Source organism: Macaca nemestrina, chromosome 10, assembly GCF_043159975.1.
Source record: "Macaca nemestrina isolate mMacNem1 chromosome 10, mMacNem.hap1, whole genome shotgun sequence".
Lineage (NCBI taxonomy): Eukaryota > Metazoa > Chordata > Mammalia > Primates > Cercopithecidae > Macaca > Macaca nemestrina.
This window is the reverse complement of record NC_092134.1, coordinates 50,903,652-50,926,029: the sequence shown is the minus strand read 5'-3', so window position 1 is coordinate 50,926,029 and position 22,378 is coordinate 50,903,652. Positions and strand designations below refer to the sequence as shown.

Sequence of the window (22,378 nt, the reverse complement as noted above, 5' to 3'; positions counted from 1 at the left end):
TCTATGTCAGTTTCATCTAGCATTTCAACATGTCAGTGGTATCGGGTAGAGTGAGTCTCTAGCTCAAAACTCTGTGTAGTCAGCCTCATTGTTAATATAGTTCTCATTTTTTATACTAAAACTGACTCAATCCTTCTGATCATTGCAGAGTTCCCTTTCCAACATGAACACTTTAGAATTGTATGTTCTCTTTAGACTCCACAAATCCTGTGTCCATCAAGGAGAATAATCACTGACAATGTAGGAAATGAAATTCTATCTTGGCCACCAAAGCTGTTGAGAAGAAAGAAATAGGACTTAAAAAAACTGATTTGAGACTATTTGAAAGAAATTCATGATTATTTCTTATTTCTATATTATAACTCCAAATGTTACATTTCTTAGGTTCCTCCAAGGGTTCCCAATGAACCCAGGTTTTTATTTCATCCATGGAAATAAAATAGGAGTTAGTCTCATTTGACTATAACAGGTGTGTTTATTTTCTCATGGCTCTGGAAATATGATGCATTCAGTACTTGATCCCTGGATCAGGGTAGCTATTTTACCAGTCAAAAGAAGCTGAGTATTTTACCTGTCAAAATAAGTGAGTATGGACCAAGTAGACACTACAAGGAGAAAATCATTTGCCACGTGATTAAACACTTTTATGCTGTTTCTACTAAAATGCTAGGCACTACAGTAAACAATGCTAGGCACTACGGTAAACAACCATCAGGCTCTCTGAACTAATTTTTACCAGGCAGAAGTGAAGAAGACAGGGCAGAAATGAAAGGGAAAAGAGGAAAGAATAGGAAAAAAAAAAAAAAAAAAAAGACTTTCTGCCTTAGAAAAGTTACATTGCAAGTATTATAGTGTTTGAAACTCTCACTAGTTTCAACCCAAATTCTAAACTTGTAAATGCCTTCAAACCACTTATATATTTAAAATTGTTTCAGAAAGTTGAAGGGTCTTTTTCATATCAAATCAATTATGGTATTATTTTTCACAATTCAATTGTGAGGCTTATTGTAAAGATATCTTCAGTTATCAGTATAATTGTTGAGAAGTTGAGAAATATAGATTTGCAAGGGCTAGATTTGTCAGAAAAGAAACATTTCTACATGGACAGTTAAGGCTGGGTATTAATTTTGACTTCAATTTAAGTAAACCCTGAATAATTCATGCTTGGGGTTTAGAGGTGCTCCCACCATAATGGTCTAGGAGGACAAGAGGCTTGCTTTCAAAGGGCACATTTTCAACACTGTTCTGCAGAGGTCTAAGAAATTAATAGATCCTTTGAATGAAGGTCCTATGGGAAAATAAAATTGTGACTCATGGTATTTCAGATTTTCTAAATGAGACCAGCCTGATCTGACCTAAATGTTTTTTTCATACTACAGTGTTTTCTTTTTCTTAAATTGATGCAACATGCATAAATACCTTGGAATTTGAAATTAAAACTCAGATTTGTAGCTTCTCTGAAAAGACTAGGCTAGCTTAGACTGCATTCCTGTGTGGTCAGGGCCCCACTAGATGGGGCCACATTCTCTAGCCCTGCCTCCTCACTTTTGTTACCTATCTGGTGCCTACAGGGCTTTCAGTTTATGGCACCTACCCTATTCTCCATACCCTTCCTGGATATTTATTATGCATGGTAAAGCCTCTGGGAATATGGTTGGCTTTGTTTAACACAGCATTGCCCAAACTTGTTTGAACACATGAGCACAGTGACTAGTAGCATTCTGTGAAACAGAATATATAGGGTCTTAGGATACCAAACTGGATTAAGAATAGGGTGAGAGTTCTAATCCTAACTCTTAGCAGTAACATCATATGGCATTAGGGCATGATGTTCTTTATGTCTAAATCTTTTTCATCTATTAGATGTAATCATTTCCATACCAACTATGTCATATGATGATAACTCCAATAAAATGTTACTTGTGAAAACACTACAGATTCTGAAGCAGTTTGGAGAACTTACTTAAAAATACTATAGAAATGCAAAGTATTTTCTCAGTAAATAATTTCAATGGTGTTATATTCATAAGTCTCTTGGGTATCTTTTTAATAGTTTATTTTTGAAAAAGTTGATGAGAAATTTTGCTGCCCTCTTATACTATAAAAAATTTGTCAGTAACTGAGAAAGATAATAGATAAGAGGGAGAAAGGGGTAGAATTTACTTAATATGAATTTTTCCTATAAATATATTAATCTTATAGATTGCATTGAGTTTTGTTTTTTGTTTTTGATTCTTTGAGATGCAGTTGAGATTCCATTACCTACAATCTGTCTTGGGACATTGGGACATTGGAGTAATTAAGACTGTATATTTAAACTTAAGAAATTTTTCACATCTTTAAGAAGTAGCAGAGCCAGTTGTTCACTTATGTCTATAAAGATGAAATAATTTTGTGAGTACATGAAAGTGTGAGGAACTCTTAGTGGTTGTCTAGGTTCATTTGTGCACTCATCAGTAAAATGTTTTGTCTTTTTCATTTTGAAAAAAATTGTTCTGCTAGGTCTACTCTGTTATTGAAGCTCTCAATTGTATTTTTTATTTCATTCCTTGAATTATTCAGCTGTGGGATTTCAATTTGGTTCTTTTTTATATCTATCTCTTTAATTTATCATTCTGGATTTCATTGACTTATCTATTTGTACTGCGTCTTCTTAAGATTATTATTTTTGAATTATTTTCTCTGGCATTTTGTGTCTTTCCTTATAGTTTGGTTCCACTACTAGAAGATTATTGTGTTCCTCTGGAGGTGTCATGTTTCCTTGCTTTTTCATGTTTGATGTTTCCCTGCATTGGTTTCTATGCACTTGGTGGAAAAGTCACATCATCCAATTTTATAGTGTAGGTTTCATAAGGAAAGGCTTACTCATATGAATGGGTTTGGGGATATTAGTAGGGTGGGGTACATTGGCTGTGGTCCTAGGTGGATGCAGTAGTGCAGTGTCCACATAGATTGTTCAGATGCAGTTCATGCTAGTGGCACTCATGAGTGTCTCAGTGGCCTAGGCTGAGAGAGTTTGTGGACAGTGGTGGGGCAGCTTTGCTAGGGGTGGCCTCACTGCGCTGTTTCTCAGGTTGGGGGTGCATGCCTGCATATGATGGGTCAGCCAGCTTGGAGCTGGCACTGGGGTTCTGGGGAGTTACTCTGGCTGGGAGCGCATATACACAGTTGTTCAGTCAGCTTGGGGTGGGACTGCAAAGAGCTGCCCGCAGGGCTGTTTCTCAAGGCCTGGGACAGGAGTGCAAGGCTGTTCAACTGACCCTAGGGCATGTCGGCCAGGTCTGTCCTGGGGAGGGCTGCTTCTCAAGCCTGGAATGTAGGCACACAGCTACTCGGCTTGCTTGGAGGCTTGTATAATGGGGATGGTCCCCAGAGCTATTTCTCAGGCCTGTGTCATAGGCCCACAGCTGCTCAGTGAGCCTGGGTGATTGCCCTCTAGGGGCAGACTGTGGGACTGTCTTTCTCAGACCCTGATTGAGTGCATTGGACCTTTGGGTAGCTCAGGGGGTGTGGCACCACAGGGCTGTTTGTACATCCTTGGGTGTGGGTGTGTAGTACTTCACCTGGCCCCAGAGCATGTCAGTTGTTTGGAGGCTTCACGGTCTCTCCCCTCAGGAGAGGGCGTGCAGCAATTTTGCCAGTTCAAGGGTAGGTTTACACTAGACAGGACTGCCAGACTGTTTTTGTGTCTAGAAGTGAGTTGGTTTCTCTGCTGTGTAGGACCAGAGTGACAGCCAATCCTGGACCCAGGCCCCATGCAGCTTAGGTTGTGGCAGTCAGCCACCCATATGGGCTTGGTGGAATGAAGATAGAGCCCCAGTGGTGTAGAGGTAGTGTCACTGACTTTCAGAGCAGGGTGCACTCCTGATGTTACTCTGGTCTTAAGATGGCTCTGTGCTGTAGAAGCTTGGCATACAAGGCTAAGTGGGGGTGGGGAGTGCACGCATTGTACTCCTCATCTGGGACAATGCAGCTGTGAGGGTTCCTGGAAGCTCCCAAACTGGGCTCACTACTTACGAGGACTATGAGATTCTCCTGTAGAAAGGATGGTAAGTGTTTGTTATGGCAGTAGGGGCTGGTAGCATTCTTCTGCTTACTTTTTCCCTGTAACAGGAAGTTTCTGCTGATTTGGGGCAGATCTCATCCAATCAGAGAAGATGGAGCTACAGAGGCTAGGTGTGTCCAAACTGCCCACCTGGACTTCTAATCACCACAGGTGCATCTCCACTTCCCTGCTGTACTCCAGTGCTCTCCATTCAACACTCCAGTCAAATCTCATCTGTATATTCATTGCCTTGTGTCTTTATTGTATGGGGTGACTGGCATCAGGCATCTGTAGTCAGTTGTCGTGCTGATGTCACTTTGCATTGTTATTTTGTGTGTGTGTGTGTGTGGATATTTCTGATCTGCAGATGATTGAGTCTGTGGGTACAGAACCTGCAGTTAGAGAAGGCCAACTGTATACTTCTTATGCACTTGTAAGAACAAGGCCATTTTTGGTTTGATTTGGTTTGGGTTTTTTTGCACACAGGTTTGCATATGGTTTCACTGTTTGGAGTTCTCCCTTGGCTTTTTTGCATCAAACATACTTACAATGCCTAGTCTATAATATCTAGTTTTGGATCTCCTAAAACAACAAACTTTTTTTTAAACATTAGAGTAAAAAGGTGTTCTCACCTTTTCTCTCCAGAATACACTCAAAAGCAGCAAACAGAATGAGAAAGAGAAACAAAACTCTCTTTGTCAATATCAGAAAGAATTTGAAATCTTAAACTATGTATATTACAAAGTATAATGAAGGTAAAAGAGGGATGCAGAAAGATGTCAAGAGGAAATGCCCACGGTTACAGATCTCAGACAAAATCAACAGAACATATTTCTCTAAAATGTCTTATCCTGAGGAACAAAATCAACAATCTCTAGTTTGAAACAAACATAACTGATGACCAGCATGGTGCTTCCCAATTTAGCGCAAAAGAAAACAAAGAAAATGGAGCACCCAAAAAATCATATTGAAGAAATACGTTTTTAGGGAGCAAGTTAGGGAAGATTATGAGTTCTGAGTTACCTTACAACTGCTGATCTTCAGATGATGGAGGAGAGAACTAAAGAGTGTAATTCAACACACACAATTTTGTGAGATGAGAGTTTTTGCTGCCTTGAAGTTCAGGCCTGGGTGTAGTCCAACATATTCTTCTGCAAAAGTTTGCTCCAGCAGGGACTCATTTGATTCCGAAAATGGCAAACTTTTGAAAAGGATGGGGAGTGTGTAATCTGCATGGGTTCTGTACAAAGGGGGAGAGTTTTTCTGGAAGGCTTCACAAGAAATTGAATGAGACAAAGCCTTACTTTCCACTACCCTTTATAGTTTTTTAAATTCAAAAGAAATTTAGTACAATAGTAAAAAAAAAAAAAAAAAAGGAATTTGAAAAAATAATAAATTTATTTAACCATTTGCAAATAAACCTGACTACAAGTCTTTTCAGATTTTCACTCATTTTATCCAGCCTTTCATTTGTGCTAACCACATCTAATTGACAATTTCTTTTGGTAACTCTGCTTTATCAGGCCTTTCACAAAGGCATTCAACTTATAGAATCAATTTTTCCTGCTGCTTTCATATTTCATTTGTTATGTAATACTTATTTACATGATAGGTTGAGTATTCCTTATCTAAAATGCTTGGGACCAGAAGTGTTTCAGATTTCAGATTTTTTTTTTTAAATATTTACCTTATATACTTACCATTTGAGCATCCCTAATCTGAAGTGCTCCAGTGATCATTTCCTTTGAAAGTCATGTTGTCACCCAAAAAGCTTCAGATTTTGGAGCATTTCAGATTTTGGATTAAGGATACTCAACCTGTATGTTATGACAATAATGTAACTGGCATAGCAAGTTTAGAAATAAATACAATTGACTCAGTAACAAAGCTGATCTAGCAGTAGCAAAAGCACAATTGAACTAGAGAGTGGCCTGCTGAATACAAGAGTTCAACATACTGTACGTATTTGTTTTAGAAAAAAAAGAAAAAGAAAGAAAAGTAATTCTCTCTGATGGACTTGTCAAGTGGATGTTAGAAGAAACTACCTTAAGTATGAACATATGCCATTGTGTTTCTCTCGCCTTTGAATTTTGCTCAAAGATGTCTTGTTTTAAATAGAGTGTTGTAAAATTTAATTTTAGTCAAAAAATGTTTGAGCTCCTCCTGTATGCCCGAAGCATAATAACAAATGAAAGTAAACATTTCCTTATTAGTTGTTGAAATTAAACAATATTAATGGAATGTTACTGGTGGTTTTATTTATGATGTGCTGCATAACCTCTATCAGTGTAAAAGTTTTAAGTAATTTAGAGTTATCTTGACTTGCTTCATGAATATCCTTAGAGCAAGTTCTTCAGACACCTAAGTTGTATTAAATTGATGTCATGTTGATTTTACTTTAGGATATGTTTGACAAGGAAAAATATTTTTAAACTATTGTTAAATTTATTGTTGTTTTTTATCTTGAAGCTGCCAGAAAAAATTATAATGAACTACTACGAGAAGTATAAGCCTCGAATGAATGAGCTGGAAGCTTTTAATATGGTAAATCTCAGAGTTAAGCATATTGAATTGGATATATTGCTAGACTTGAATAGGGTCCTATTAAATTTTATTGTGGGCCAAGCAATCTATGGTGTTTTTCTCTTACTGTAGAAAAACTGTTTTGGATCATTTCCTATTTCAGGACTATATTAGGTGTCAGTAATGTAATAAAGAGAACACATGGTAGATTTCTCTTTAAAAAGTATTATAAATGCACAAAAAGTTTCAGAGTTCTTTGAACACATATTGGTCCCAATGCAGTTATTTCACAAGCATTCCTTTTAATGAATTTCATTCTTAGTACCCCTTTAAAAGCTTTCTATCACGTATGATTGCTTGTTGGAGTCTACCTCACAGTCACTTAAAGGACATTCTTTTCCTATTATTAAAGAAAAACTTTTGATCTCTGAAATATTCATTTTCTGAAGTTGTGCATGGGTATTGGAGATTCAGCCTATATAAACTTCTGTAGATGCATTTACTTAAACATAGGTTTAAGGAAATAAACTAGTCTTTTCTTTTTCTTTTTTTTAAGTACCACCAACCTACCTATCTAATTTTTTTATTATAGTTGAAAGTTGTTCTGGCTCCCTGTATAGAGACTTTGATTCTTCTGGATCGACTTTGTTACCTGAAAGAGCAGGTAAATTATGTTATTTTAAAATACATAACAAATATTTTATTAAATACAGTAATATAGAGCCACTTATATCTAGGATAAGAGTCACATAAAACTAGTCAGAAAATTTTTCTCATTACATTTTCATAGTTTAAATGTTCATTCCATCTCTTTTTAAACATATAAACATATGTACAACAGATGTTTTCAGCAAGGCTGCCATAATAAAGTTTACATTCTTTTAATTGTATGGTAATTACTATACATAGGCAGTGAACATAAACCACTATATATGAAATATTGTATAGCTGAAATTAATAAAGGCCTGACATAAAAGATATTGTAAATACATTTCATTTTGTACGAATTTGTCTTTTAATTCACTTTTGGAGTGTTGGCCATATGGATTCTGCAGAATAGAAACTTCTTTCTGATCAAGGAAGATTCCTTCTGTTTTTTCACAATTTGTCTATGGTAAATGACAAAAATACTGTCTTTCGGGTTGTCTTTAAGGAAAATATTTTTTGCAGATTCTACTATGAGCTATGGTCAAAACAGTTTCGTGAACTTTTTAAATTTAACCCATTCATGGATTCACCGAGTGTTTCTGCTGTAGACTCTTTAACAGTTTTATTTTGTCGTATGGGAAGCTTTACTTTCCTATTTTGATAATTGGAACAAATGCTGATTGGAACAAATGGATATTTTAAAATGTTTGCTTTGTTCTAATTTGTATTTTTATGGAGAAAGGCAATTTTTAAATATGTAAATAATGATGTACTTTCCTAAGCTGCCAGCTAACTTCAAATCACAGGAAAGCTTTGGTTCCTAAGTTAGTGGGTGATAAAATCAGTACCTATTTTACTAGATTCTCACATCCCTTTTCAAAACAATCTCCAATGACCTATGTACAAGAGGTAAGCAAAACAATATGCACAAAGATTAATAGGTTGTTATGAAATTATAGAAATTATAGAAATGTTATATTTAATATTTCAATCAATATCTTATAAAATAATGCACATTTATGTTAAAAAATTTAAAATACAGGGTATATAATAAAGAAAATTAAGAGTAGTCATAATCCTACCTTTTATCTAATAGCTCCAACTATTAAATTTTTAATACATTTAAGGAATCTCTCAAATATATGTGGTTATGTATATATATGTATATATATATACGTGCACATTATTTGTACTTCAATTAAATTTACAATAAAATTATAAATGCAGTTTTACATCTAATTTATTTTATTTTATTCAGAATTTCCCACCATATTAAATGTACTAGAAAGTGAACATTTAATCATAAAATAATTTATTTAACTAATATTCATTTGTGATTGGCCACTTCCAGTTTTTCACAACCGTAGCAAAGAATAAACTTGGAGTTCACTCTCTATGTACATCCTTGTTTCCTCAGCATAAATTTTCTTGAAGGTGTAATTGTGAATGTTAATTTTAACAAAGAATAAGAATTTTCTGTGAAGCACCTTCACAGAAGAGAACACATGGTAGATTTCTTTGTTTTTATGTATTTTTTATATTACAATATATAATCCGACTCATCTCTCATTTTTTTCTTCAACAAATGGTTGTATTTCTAAATCACTTATCAATTTGCAGGAAGATATTGTGTGGTCTGCTCTTGTGAAGTTGTTTGATCCTGTGAAATCTCCCAGATGTTACGCTGTTATTGCTCTGAAGAAGCAGCAATGATTTCCGTTGAAGCAAATTATTAGATGTATTTCTCTATGAGACCTGTTGCTGAGATTGCTTTTCTAAACATGTATGTCCTGTTATATAAAAATGTTTAAATGATTGCTATATATTTTAAATAATAAAATAATGACTAACAATAGAAGGTTATAATCCCTTTTTCCATTGTCAAAGCATGCATTAATAAAATAAGAACCTGTGATAATAATATAAAACGCTTGACCTACATTCCTGAGTTAGTACATCAGTAGAACATTGTAATCTATGTCTTAATTCCTGTTCAATATTTAAGACCCCTTATATTTGCTACAAATCACATTTTGATTTATTGAATTAAATACCGATAAGAAGTAAAGGTACCTGGTGCTGAAGATCATTTGCAATTTCTTCCACATTTTAGAAGAGTTTTTCTGTTTTACCAGGAGGGGAAAATTCTGCACTTATAGGGAAGAAATACCCAGGAACAAGGTCAGAAATTTAAAAGTGCCTCATTTAAAGCACATTTTACACTGGGTTTTAATCTAAGTACATGGGATAATTCCCTTAAAGAAAGTTGTATCTTATAAGTAAGATATTCTCTTTAGGGATTCGTGAGGCAATTCATCTTGCTAAAATAAAGTGATGAGTTGGCACTTAATATAACTACCTTATGCTCTGTAAAAGCCAATCTGAGTAAACCAAGAGTCAATGGAATGAGGCCAACACTCTGCCCATTGTGAAACAAGTTCCTTTCGTTAGCAGAAAACTTGAGGATTCTAATGCCTACCAAAGAGATGAACAGCTGGGATAAAGCTTCCTTGATCCTCAACTAGAGAGATTTTATAAAATTTTCCAAAGCAAAAACTGCTTTTTTAAATGTTGGCATTGTTCCACAATTAAGAAGAATAATTATATGTATTTGTATTGTAATATAAATATTGAGTTTACAGCCTATATATATATATATATATATATATATATATATGGATAATCAGGTTCTTTGTACAGATAGTACAATACTTAGAAAATAAGCCATTTTTAAGCTTTTTTCCTGCAAAATTTCAAACATATCTAGAAGTGGAGAGTAGAGTATAAGGAATCCCCATGTACTCATCACAAAGTGCAATAATTATCAACATTTTACCAATTTTGTTTCACCTATACACACATAAACATGAACATGCACACCCATCCACACATACCTATCTGGAGAATTTTAAAGCAAATTCCAGGCAGTTTATTATTTCTAACAGTTATGGGGTTTTGTTTTGTTTTTTCAAAATAACATCTATAATTGTCCTATTCACATATCTGCAATTGGCTGAAAAAGTCTTTATATCAGTTTCTTCAATTCAGAATCTAAACAAATTTAACACATTTGCATTTGCTTGATGTGTCTCAGGTTGTTTTAAATATATAAGTGTTTCCCCTCCATTTTTTAAAACTTCATATCATGTTTATTTATTTAAGAAACCAGGTAATTTATCCTATAAAATACAGATAGATTCTCTAGGATAAATTTCTATATTTATCAGATTATACCCTCAGAGAGCCATTTAATACACCCATCCCAAGTAGTTCCTAAAAGCTGTTATATCTAGAAACTTATGAGAGTTAAGTTATTATGTGTGTGTTTATTTTTTCTTTTGGCACAAATACTTCATAGTTAGTGTTATGTACTTTCTATTGCATCACATCAGGAGACACGTCTTGTTTGGCTGTTCCATAGTTAGTGATACTAAGATTGATCAGCAGCTTCAGTTGTTTTATTTATTCAATATAAAGTTTTCCCATTAACCTTCCTCTGAATGGTTTTAGCAGTCAATGGCAATGATAGAAAACAGGAAAAAAGAAAAGAACCAGACTATGAGTTCATATGTGGTATTCATACTGACTGCCTAAGAATCCTTCTCAGTTTCAGTTCGTCAATTGCATTCTTCTAAATAGCCTTCTTGGTTCAGCATGCTGTGATTTGCTCATATTGTTGACTATAAGAGTAACTATTTCAGGAGCATAAAACCTTTTCAGCCAACTTTTTTCTTTTATAATTTTACTTTCTGTATTAAAATTTAAAATCCTTTCCTGGTACCCAAATATTTTTATAACATCTATTTCTCATTATAATAAAGAAAAATACTTTATATATGTAAAACACCTTTTAGTATAGAGAAGTAAATTACAACAGGTCGGGTGCGGTGGCTCATGCCTGTAATCCCAGCACTTTGGGAGACCGACACGGGCAGATCACCTAAGGTCAGGAGTTCCAGACCAGCCTGACCAACATGGTGAAACCCCGTCTCTACTAACAATACAAAATTAGCCCGGCATGCTGGCACATGCCTGTAATCCCAGGTGTTCGGGAGTCTGAGGCAGGAGAATCACCCCAACTGAGGAGGCGAAGGTTGCAGTGAGCCGAGATCGCGTCATTGCACTCCAGCCTGTGCGACAAGAGTGAAATTCCGTCACAAAAAAAAAAAAAAAAAAAAGTAAATCACAACAGTTTCATTAGCAAGGCAACTTGATAATAATTTCCGTATGTTTTAAACAATTGTCAGAAATTACGTGTATCCATTAATGGTTTCCATTATTATTAATCAGTTAAATGTGTGACGCAAGCATCACATCAACATGAGATAACCTGCATTCATCACACTGAGATGTAGAATTTCTTTCTACAGAAAGCAAAGAAACAGAGTATTTAAGACTGCAGCTTTACCTTTTCCTCGGGGGGGCGGAGCAAGATGGCCAAATAGGAGCAGCTCCAGTCTCCAACTCCCAGCGCGAGCGACACAGAAGACCGGTGATTTCTGCATTTTCAACTGAGGTACTGGGTTCATCTCACTGGGGAGTGCCGGACGATCAGTGCTGGTCAGCTGCTGCAGGCCGACCAGCGAGAGCTGAAGCAGGGCGAGGCATTGCCTCACCTGGGAAGTGCAAGGGGGAAGGGAGTCCCTTTTCCTAGCCAGGGGAACTGAGACACACAACACCTGGAAAATCGGGTAACTCCCACCCCAATACTGCGCTTTAAGCAAACAGGCACACCAGGAGATCATATCCCACACCTGGCCAGGAGGGTCCCACACCCACGGAGCCTCCCTCATTGCTAGCACAGCAGTCTGTGATCTACCTGCAAGGCAGCAGGGAGGCTGGGGGAGGGGCGCCCGCCATTGCTGAGGCTTAAGTAGGTAAAAAAGCTGCTGGGAAGCTCGAACTGGGTGGAGCTCACAGCAGCTCAAGGAAACCTGCCTGTCTCTGTAGACTCCACCTCTGGGGACAGGGCAATAACAAACACAGCCGAAACCTCTGCAGACGCAAACAACTCTGTCTGACAGCTTTGAAGAGAGCAGTGGATCTCCCAACACGGAGGTTGAGATCTGAGAAGGGACAGACTCCCTGCTCAAGTGGGTCCCTGACCCCTGAGTAGCCTAACTGGGAGACATCCCCCACTAGGGGCAGTCTGACACCCCACACCTCACAGGGAGGAGTACACCCCTGAGAGGAAGCTTCCAAAGCAAGAATCAGACAGGTACACTCGCTGTTCAGAAATATTCTATCTTCTGCAGCCTCTGCTGCTGATACCCAGGCAAACAGGATCTGGAGTGGACCTCAAGCAATCTCCAACAGACCTACAGCTGAGGGTCCTGACTGTTAGAAGGAAAACTATCAAACAGGAAAGACACCTACACCAAAACCCCATCAGTACATCACCATCATCAAAGACCAGAGGCAGATAAAACCACAAAGATGGGGAAAAAGCAGGGCAGAAAAGCTGGAAATTCAAAAAATAAGAGCGCATATCCCCCGGCAAAGGAGCGCAGCTCATCGCCAGCAACGGATCAAAGCTGGAAGGAGAATGACTTTGGCGAGATGAGAGAAGAAGGCTTCAGTCCATCAAATTTCTCAGAGCTAAAGGAGGAATTACGTACCCAGAGCAAAGAAACGAAAAATCTTGAAAAAAAAGTGGAAGAATTGATGGCTAGAGTAATTAATGCAGAGAAGGACCTAAACGAAATGAAAGAGATGAAAACCATGACACGAGAAATACGTGACAAATGCACAAGCTTCAGTAACCGACTCGATCAACTGGAAGAAAGAGTATCAGTGATTGAGGATCAAATGAATGAAATGAAGCGAGAAGAGAAACCAAAAGAAAAAAGAAGAAAAAGAAATGAACAAAGCCTGAAAGAAGTATGGGATTATGTAAAAAGACCAAATCTACGTCTGATTGGGGTGCCTGAAAGTGAGGGGGAAAATGGAACCAAGTTGGAAAACACTCTTCAGGATATCATCCAGGAGAACTTCCCCAACCTAGGAGGGCAGGCCAACATTCAAATCCAGGAAATACAGAGAACGCCACAAAGATACTCCTCGAGAAGAGCAACTCCAAGACACATAATTGCCAGATTCACCAAAGTTGAAATGAAGGAAAAAATCTTAAGGGCAGCCAGAGAGAAAGGTCGGGTTAGCCAAAAAGGGAAGCCCATCAGACTAACAGCAGATCTCTCAGCAGAAACTCTCCAAGCCAGAAGAGAGTGGGGGCCAATATTCAACATTCTTAAAGAAAAGAATTTTAAACCCAGAATTTCATATCCAGCCAAACTAAGTTTCATAAGTGAAGGAGAAATAAAATCCTTTACAGATAAGCAAATGCTTAGAGATTTTGTCACCACTAGGCCTGCCTTACAAGAGACCCTGAAGGAAGCACTCAACATGGAAAGGAACAACCGGTACCAGCCATTGCAATAACATGCCAAAATGTAAAGACCATCGAGGCTAGGAAGAAACTGCATCAACTAACGAGCAAAATAACCAGTTAATATCATAATGGCAGGATCAAGTTCACACATAACAATCTTAACCTTAAATGTAAATGGACTAAATGCTCCAATTAAAAGACACAGACTGGCAAACTGGATAAAGAGTCAAGACGCATCAGTCTGCTGTATTCAGGAGACCCATCTCACACGCAGAGACATACATAGGCTCAAAATAAAGGGATGGAGGAAGATTTACCAAGCAAATGGAGAACAAAAAAAAGCGGGGGTTGCAATACTAGTCTCTGATAAAACAGACTTTAAACCATCAAAGATCAAAAGAGACAAAGAAGGCCATTACATAATGGTAAAGGGATCAATTCAACAGGAAGAGCTAACTATCCTAAATATATATGCACCCAATACAGGAGCACCCAGATTCATCAAGCAAGTCCTTAGAGACTTACAAAGAAACTTAGACTCCCATACGATAATAATGGGAGACTTCAACACTCCACTGTCAACATTAGACAGATCAACGAGACAGAGAGTTAACAAGGATATCCAGGAATTGAACTCATCTCTGCAGCAAGCAGACCTAATAGACATCTATAGAACTCTCCACCCCAAATCAACAGAATATACATTCTTCTCAGCACCACATCATACTTACTCCAAAATTGACCACGTAATTGGAAGTAAAGCACTCCTCAGCAAATGTACAAGAACAGAAATTATAACAAACTGTCTCTCAGACCACAGTGCAATCAAACTAGAACTCAGGACTAAGAAACTCAATCAAAACCGCTCAACTACATGGAAACTGAACAACCTGCTCCTGAATGACTACTGGGTACATAACGAAATGAAGGCAGAAATAAAGATGTTCTTTGAAACCAATGAGAACAAAGATACAACATACCAGAATCTCTGGGACACATTTAAAGCAGTGTGTAGAGAGAAATTTATAGCACTAAATGCCCACAAGAGAAAGCAGGAAAGATCTAAAATTGACACTCTAACATCGCAATTAAAAGAACTAGAGAAGCAAGAGCAAACACATTCGAAAGCTAGCAGAAGGCAAGAAATAACTAAGATCAGAGCAGAACTGAAGGAGATAGAGACACAAAAAACCCTCCAAAAAATCAATGAATCCAGGAGTTGGTTTTTTGAAAAGATCAACAAAATTGACAGACCACTAGCCAGACTAATAAAGAAGAAAAGAGAGAAGAATCAAATCGACACAATTAAAAATGATAAAGGGGATATCACCACCGACCCCACAGAAATACAAACTACCATCAGAGAATACTATAAACACCTCTACACAAATAAACTGGAAAATCTAGAAGAAATGGATAATTTCCTGGACACTTACACTCTTCCAAGACTAAACCAGGAAGAAGTTGAATCCCTGAATAGACCAATAGCAGGCTCTGAAATTGAGGCAATAATTAATAGCCTACCAACCAAAAAAAGTCCAGGACCAGATGGATTCACAGCTGAATTCTACCAGAGGTACAAGGAGGAGTTGGTACCATTCCTTCTGAAACTATTCCAATCAATAGAAAAAGAGGGAATCCTCCCTAACTCATTTTATGAGGCCAACATCATCCTGATACCAAAGCCTGGCAGAGACACAACAAAAAAAGAGAATTTTAGACCAATATCCCTGATGAACATCGATGCAAAAATCCTCAATAAAATACTGGCAAACCAGATTCAGCAACACATCAAAAAGCTTATCCACCATGATCAAGTGGGCTTCATCCCTGGGATGCAAGGCTGGTTCAACATTCGCAAATCAATAAACATAATCCAGCATAGAAACAGAACCAAAGACAAGAACCACATGATTATCTCAATTGATGCAGAAAAGGCTTTTGACAAAATTCAACAGCCCTTCATGCTAAAAACGCTCAATAAATTCGGTATTGATGGAACGTACCTCAAAATAATAAGAGCTATTTATGACAAACCCACAGCCAATATCATACTGAATGGGCAAAAACTGGAAAAATTCCCTTTGAAAACTGGCACAAGACAGGGATGCCCTCTCTCACCACTCCTATTCAACATAGTGTTGGAAGTTCTGGCTAGGGCAATCAGGCAAGAGAAAGAAATCAAGGGTATTCAGTTAGGAAAAGAAGAAGTCAAATCGTCCCTCTTTGCAGATGACATGATTGTATATTTAGAAAACCCCATTGTCTCAGCCCAAAATCTCCTTAAGCTGATAAGCAACTTCAGCAAAGTCTCAGGATACAAAATTAATGTGCAAAAATCACAAGCATTCTTATACACCAGTAACAGACAAACAGAGAGCCAAATCAGGAATGAACTTCCATTCACAATTGCTTCAAAGAGAATCAAATACCTAGGAATCCAACTTACAAGGGATGTAAAGGACCTCTTCAAGGAGAACTACAAACCACTACTCAGTGAAATAAAAGAGGACACAAACAAATGGAAGAACATACCATGCTCATGGATAGGAAGAATCAATATCATGAAAATGGCCATACTGCCCAAGGTAATTTATAGATTCAATGCCATCCCCATCAAGCTACCAATGAGTTTCTTCACAGAATTGGAAAAAACTGCTTTAAAGTTCATATGGAACCAAAAAAGAGCCCGCATCTCCAAGACAATCCCAAGTCAAAAGAACAAAGCTGGAGGCATCACGCTACCTGACTTCAAACTATACTACAAGGCTACAGTAACCAAAACAGCATGGTACTGGTACCAAAACAGAGATATAGACCAATGGAACAGAACAGAGTCCTCAGAAATAGTACCACACATCTACAGCCATTTGATCTTTGACAAACCTGAGAGAAACAAGAAATGGGGAAAGGATTCCCTATTTAATAAATGGTGCTGGGAAAATTGGCTAGCCATAAGTAGAAAGCTGAAACTGGATCCTTTCCTTACTCCTTATATGAAAATTAATTCAAGATGGATTAGAGACTTAAATGTTAGACCTAATACCATAAAAATCCTAGAGGAAAACCTAGGTAGTACCATTCAGGACATAGGCATGGGCAAAGTCTTCATGTCTAAAACACCAAAAGCAACGGCAGCAAAAGCCAAAATTGACAAATGGGATCTCATTAAACTAAAGAGCTTCTGCACAGCAAAAGAAACTACCATCAGAGTGAACAGGCAACCTAGAGAATGGGAGAAAATTTTTGCAATCTACTCATCTGACAAAGGGCTAATATCCAGAACCTACAAAGAACTCAAACAAATTTACAAGAAAAAAACAAACAACCCCATCAAAAAGTGGGCAAAGGATATGAACAGACATTTCTCAAAAGAAGACATTCATACAGCCAACAGACACATGAAAAAATGCTCATCATCACTGGCCGTCAGAGAAATGCAAATCAAAACCACAATGAGATACCATCTCACACCAGTTAGAATGGCAATCATTAAAAAGTCAGGAAACAACAGGTGCTGGAGAGGATGTGGAGAAATAGGAACACTTTTACACTGTTGGTGGGATTGTAAACGAGTTCAACCATTATGGAAAACAGTATGGCGATTCTTCAAGGATCTAGAACTAGATGTACCATATGACCCAGCCATCCCATTACTGGGTATATACCCAAAGGATTATAAATTATGCTGCTATAAAGACACATGCACACGTATGTTTATTGCAGCACATACGCAGCCTTTGGGAGCCTGGAAAAGGGGAAGCGAGAGCGAGCGAACGACTCAGTCCCTGGGCGGCGGCGGCGGCGACGGCCCGGGTGGGGGCGCTGCTGCTGCGGGGGCAGGCGGCGGCAGGGGCGGCGGCGGCGGAGGTGGCCCGCTCCAGCCATGCCGAATAAAAACAAGAAGGAGAAAGAATCACCAAAAGCAGGAAAAAGTGGAAAAAGTTCAAAAGAAGGACAAGACACAGTAGAATCAGAGCAAATTTCCGTCAGGAAAAACAGCCTTGTTGCTGTCCCGTCTACAGTATCTGCTAAAATGAAAGTACCAGTCTCTCAGCCCATAGTGAAGAAAGACAAACGGCAAAATTCTTCAAGGTTTAGTGCAAGCAATAATAGAGAACTTCAAAAACTACCATCCTTAAAAGATTCGTTGTCACCAGCACTTCGTGATGGTTCCTGGGGTGCCCTGCAGAAGTTTTCCCGCAGCTCCCTCACGCTACCACCTGATGACAGGGATGATGAGATGGACCCAGATTTCAGAAACAACACAATGTGGAATGTGTCCATGAAATAGGGTTGAAAGGTTGACTTGGAACTCAGTGGGCCTGTTGCTTTTCTCTATGAAACGTCTGTAGCTTCTTTCCATAGTGGGTTCATTTAGAAAGGAGGGTCTGTTAACCAGTACATGGTCACTGTTTAAAGGCCCTTTTAATCTCTTCCCCATCTGTGGTGGTTATGTCATTTATTCTTTTGACTGTTCTGTTTGTGTTCAATATTATTCATCTGCACTTTTATCTTTAATTATCCTGTGTCTTTTATTTTAACCTCTTCGTCATTTATTGAGTAGAGAGTTCACTTATTTTTAGTTTGCTTTTTAATAATAAAAGAATTTAAAGCCATGTATTCATTCTGAGTGTAACTTTCAGCCCTATCCCTAGATTTTCTTTTTTTCCTAACTTTTCAAGTCATAGGCTTTTCTTTTTTAGAGTTAATTGAGGCATAATTTACATATCCTAAAATTTACCCATTGTAACTGGAAAATTTAGTTATCTTAGCAAATACATAGAGTTGTGCAACCATCACCACAGTTCTATTTTAGAATGTTTCCGTCTTCCTCCAAAAGTTACCTTGTGCCCATTCACCATTAATTTCCACGCCAACCCCAGATGCAGGCACCCACTGATCTGCTTCTGTCTCTAGACTTACTTTCTTCCGGACACTTCATATAAGCGAAATCATACCATAGGTAGTCTTTTACATCTGCTGTAATGTTTTTGAGGTTCATCTGTGTTGAGTAGTTTGTTTCTTTTTAATGCTGCCTCATATTCAGTCAGATGAATATAACACATTTTGTTTATCCATTCACCAGTTAATGGACATTCGGGCTGTTTCTTAGCTGGTATGAGTAACTGCTGCTGTGAACATTTGCATAGAAGTCTCTGTGAGCATATATTTCATTTCTCTTGAATAGATACCTAGGAGTAGAATTCCTGGCTTGTATGGTAAGTTTATGTTTAGCTTTTTAAGAAACTGCTGGCTGGGCACCATGGCTCACGCCTGTAATCCCAGCACTTTGGGAGGCTGAGGCGGGCAGATCACAAGGTCAGGAGATCAAGGCCATCCTGGCTAACACGGTGAAACCCCATCTCTACTAAAAATACAAAAAATTAGCCGAGTGTGGTGGTGGGCGCCTGTAGCCCCAGCTACTCTGGAGGCTGAGGCAAGAGAATCGCTTGAACCTGGGAGGTAGAGGTTGCAGTGAACTGAGATCACACCACTGCACTCCAGCCTGGGCGACAGAGCAAGACTGTGTCTCAAAAAAAAAAAAGAAAAAGAAACTGCCAAACTGTATTCCAAAGTGGTTGCACTATTTTACGTTTCCATCAGCAATGTATGAGGATGTGTCCACATTCTTGCCAATATTATTATTGTCTTTCTGATTATAGCTTAATTCTTGTGGGTGTGTAATGGTGTCTCACTGTGGTTTCAATTTGCATTTCCCCAGTGACTGGAAATATGAAGCATCTTTTCATATGCCTGTTAGCCATTTGTCTGCCTTCTTTGATGAGATGTCTACTTGTATCTTTTGTCTATTTTTAAGTTGGTTGTCTTCTTGTTGTTGAATTATAAGAGTATGTTATCCCAGCTATGAGTCCTTTATTTTATCAGAAAATAAAATACAATAAAAATAAATTATTACAGAAGTGAAGTACAAAATACACCCACAAGGTTTTTATTATTCAGTAAACATAAGATTGCCCTGTTAAGTTGATATGAAAGTTTCGAAACGTATACTTCTCAATTTTTGTTATTCATTGTAAATCTTCAGATGTGTCTATATGTGTTAAACCCTTCTTTTGAGCTCTTAATTTCAGGGTTTTTTTTTTTCATTGGTGAAAGTTCTGTTGGTTCTTTTTTCAGCCTGCAGTGTCATTTTAAAATATTTTCCTATTCTCTTGAACACACCATCAAAACTTGTCATAAGAATAGTAAACGCAGCTGTTTTATAGCCTGTGTCAGGTCATACTAGTATCTGAGGTGTTTGTTACATTTTGTTCAAGATGTCTTATTTCCTTGTGTACCTGATTTTTTTTTTTTTTTTTTTTTGTATATTGGTCATTGTATTCAGATATTTGAAATAAATTGAAACCTAGAATCAAAAAAAAAAAAAAAAAAAAGAAAATGTGGCACATATACACCATGGAATACTATGCAGCCATAAAAAAGGATGAGTTTGAGTCCTTTGTAGGGACTTGGATGCAGCTGGAATCCATCATTCTTAGCAAACTATCACAAGAACAGAAAACCAAACACCGCATGTTCTCACTCATAGGTGGGAACTGAACAATGAGATCACTCGGACTCAGGAAGGGGAACATCACACACCGGGGCCTATCATAGGGAGGGGGAAGTGGGGAGGGATTGCATTGGGAGTTATACCTGATGTAAATGACTAGTTAATGGGTGCAGCACAGCAACATGGCACAAGTATACATATGTAACAAACCTGCACGTTATGCACATGTACCCTACAACTTAAAGTATAATAATAATAAATAAATTAAAAAAAAAAAAGACTGCAGCTTTGTACACATGAATCCCTTTGCAATGGTTGTAGACTCCCATTTTATAAAAACTGCACTTTGAGAACTAGTTTACAGTTTAGCCAAAGAATGTGGTGCCTGGGCATGAGCACAAATTCTGACAATTAAATTCTGAGTGAACTAAATCATGACAGTGCTTAACATCTTGCAGCCTTATTTGTAAAATGGGGTTTTATTTACTTTCATTTTATAAACATTTATTGAATGTCTACCATTTGTCAGAGATTATGCTAGGCATTGACAGTATGGAGACAAACAATATGCCACTGTCTTCAAAGAGCCTATAGTCCAGTGAGAAAGGTAAACAATAAAAGTATTAATTACCATAGTTACAATAGTCGAGATCAGAACTGAAGGGTTCAGGATATAGGATTCTTAAGGGTGTCTTCAGAGGAGTAGCTAAAGGGAACAGGGACTCAGTAATATTAGTAGTATAGTTTTGACTCATGTGAGCTAAATTGTTTTGTATCATTGAGTAAGTCACTTAAGTGTTTAGTGTGCCCCAGTTTTCTTTTCTGTAAAAAGAGCATAAGAATAGAACTCACGCTTAAGGTTGTTAGGAAGATTAAGTGTGTGACTATGTTATTGAACTACCTGAAAATGCCTCCAAAACAAGCTGCTAATGAAGTAAAACTAAGTTTTTTTATAACTCACTGCAGTAAAAGAGGCCATTGCCTTGACAGTCTTCACAGTGCATCTGAAGGGGGAGATTAGGGGAAGATATTTATAGGATTTGGAGGTCTGGGCCCAAAGGTAGAGAACAAACTGGGATTTGAAAAAGTTTATGACATAAGAGATTAGGATTAGCATAGGGTCTTGAAGGGTCTCGAAGCAAGTGTTGATAAGTAAATTGTTGCTTGATACATGAATTCTTTGAGAAGTGGAAAGGATTGAGATAAATTAATGTATAGGGATTTTCTGAAGCAATGAAATTATTTATTGAGGTACAGTCTTATTCCTATGCAAAGTTTTCCTGTAAAAAAAAATAAATAAATAAATCATGTTAACACAGGTGATTTCAGTTCTTAAACCTAGTATCTCTGTCATGCTGATGCAGATGTTTACAGGTCTCAATGTAAAGCACTTAATTCTACATAATGCATAGTATAAAATAGTTGTGTTTGCTAAATTTTCTAGAGAGACTAAAATGTGAACTTAACCATATTTATAACATCGATTTCATAAGAAAAGTGTTATAAATTCTGACTAAACAACTTACAAATGGATTTTTCGTATCCTCATTTAAAAGCTCAAGAATTCTTCACATTTAAAAGTGAAATTGCACAGCCAACATCATACTGAATGGTCAAATGCTGGAAACATTCCCTTAAGAACAGGAACAAGACAAGGATGGCCACTTTCACCACTCCTGTTGAAAATAGTATTGAAAGGCTTGGCAAGAGCAATCAGTCAAGAGAAAGAAAGAAAAGGTATCCAAATAGGAAAAGAACAAGTCAAGTTAGCTGTGTTCACTGATGATATGATATGATATGCAAAAAGGTGCCTAGAATTGATAAACGACTTCAGGAAAGTTTCAGTGTACATAATCAGTGTACAAAAATCCGTAGCATTTCTGTACACCAAAAATGTTCAAGCTGACTGACAGCCAAATCAAGAGGGCAATCCCATTTACAATAGGCACCTAAATAAATAAATTAAAAACACCTAGGAATACGTCTAACCAAGGAAATAAAATATCACTACAAGGAGAACTACAAACAAATCATTTGTAAGAAAGAAATCGTAGATGACAAACAAATGGAAAAACATCCCATGCTCATGGATGGGAAGAATCAATATAATTAAAAAAGCTGTACTGCCCAAAGCTGTCGACAGATTCAATGTTATCCTTATGAAATGACCAATGTCATTTTTCACAGGATTAGAAAAATGTATTCTAAAATTTATATGGAACCCAAAAGGGGGCCTGAATAGACAAAGCAAAAGGAA

At 37.4% G+C, this 22,378-nt stretch overlaps 1 protein-coding gene and 1 long non-coding RNA gene across 4 annotated transcripts in view; one reads left to right on the top strand and one right to left on the bottom strand.

The window, feature by feature from the left end:
• The window catches only part of LOC105473281 (methyltransferase like 25), a 125,137-nt gene extending 113,353 nt beyond the window's left edge, over positions 1–11,784 (top strand). Inside the window, exons 12-14 of one of the 3 annotated variants that reach the window (XM_071071355.1) lie at positions 6,515–6,589; positions 7,161–7,232; positions 8,837–11,784. In XM_071071355.1, coding sequence (XP_070927456.1) covers positions 6,515–6,589; positions 7,161–7,232; positions 8,837–8,929 — 240 coding nt within the window. In that variant the 3' untranslated portion in view covers positions 8,930–11,784. Of the gene's footprint in view, positions 1–6,514; positions 6,590–7,160; positions 7,233–8,836 lie in introns of those variants that run through there. The other 2 variants (XM_011726994.3, XR_011609012.1) reach the window with 2 other exon arrangements.
• LOC139356692 (uncharacterized) lies at positions 138–9,393 on the bottom strand. The gene is made up of 3 exons (XR_011609013.1): positions 9,290–9,393; positions 7,139–7,220; positions 138–273 (listed from the first exon to the last, which is right to left on the bottom strand). It is a non-coding gene; the product is annotated as an uncharacterized lncRNA (long non-coding RNA).
• Positions 11,785–22,378: the final 10,594 nt, after the last annotated feature.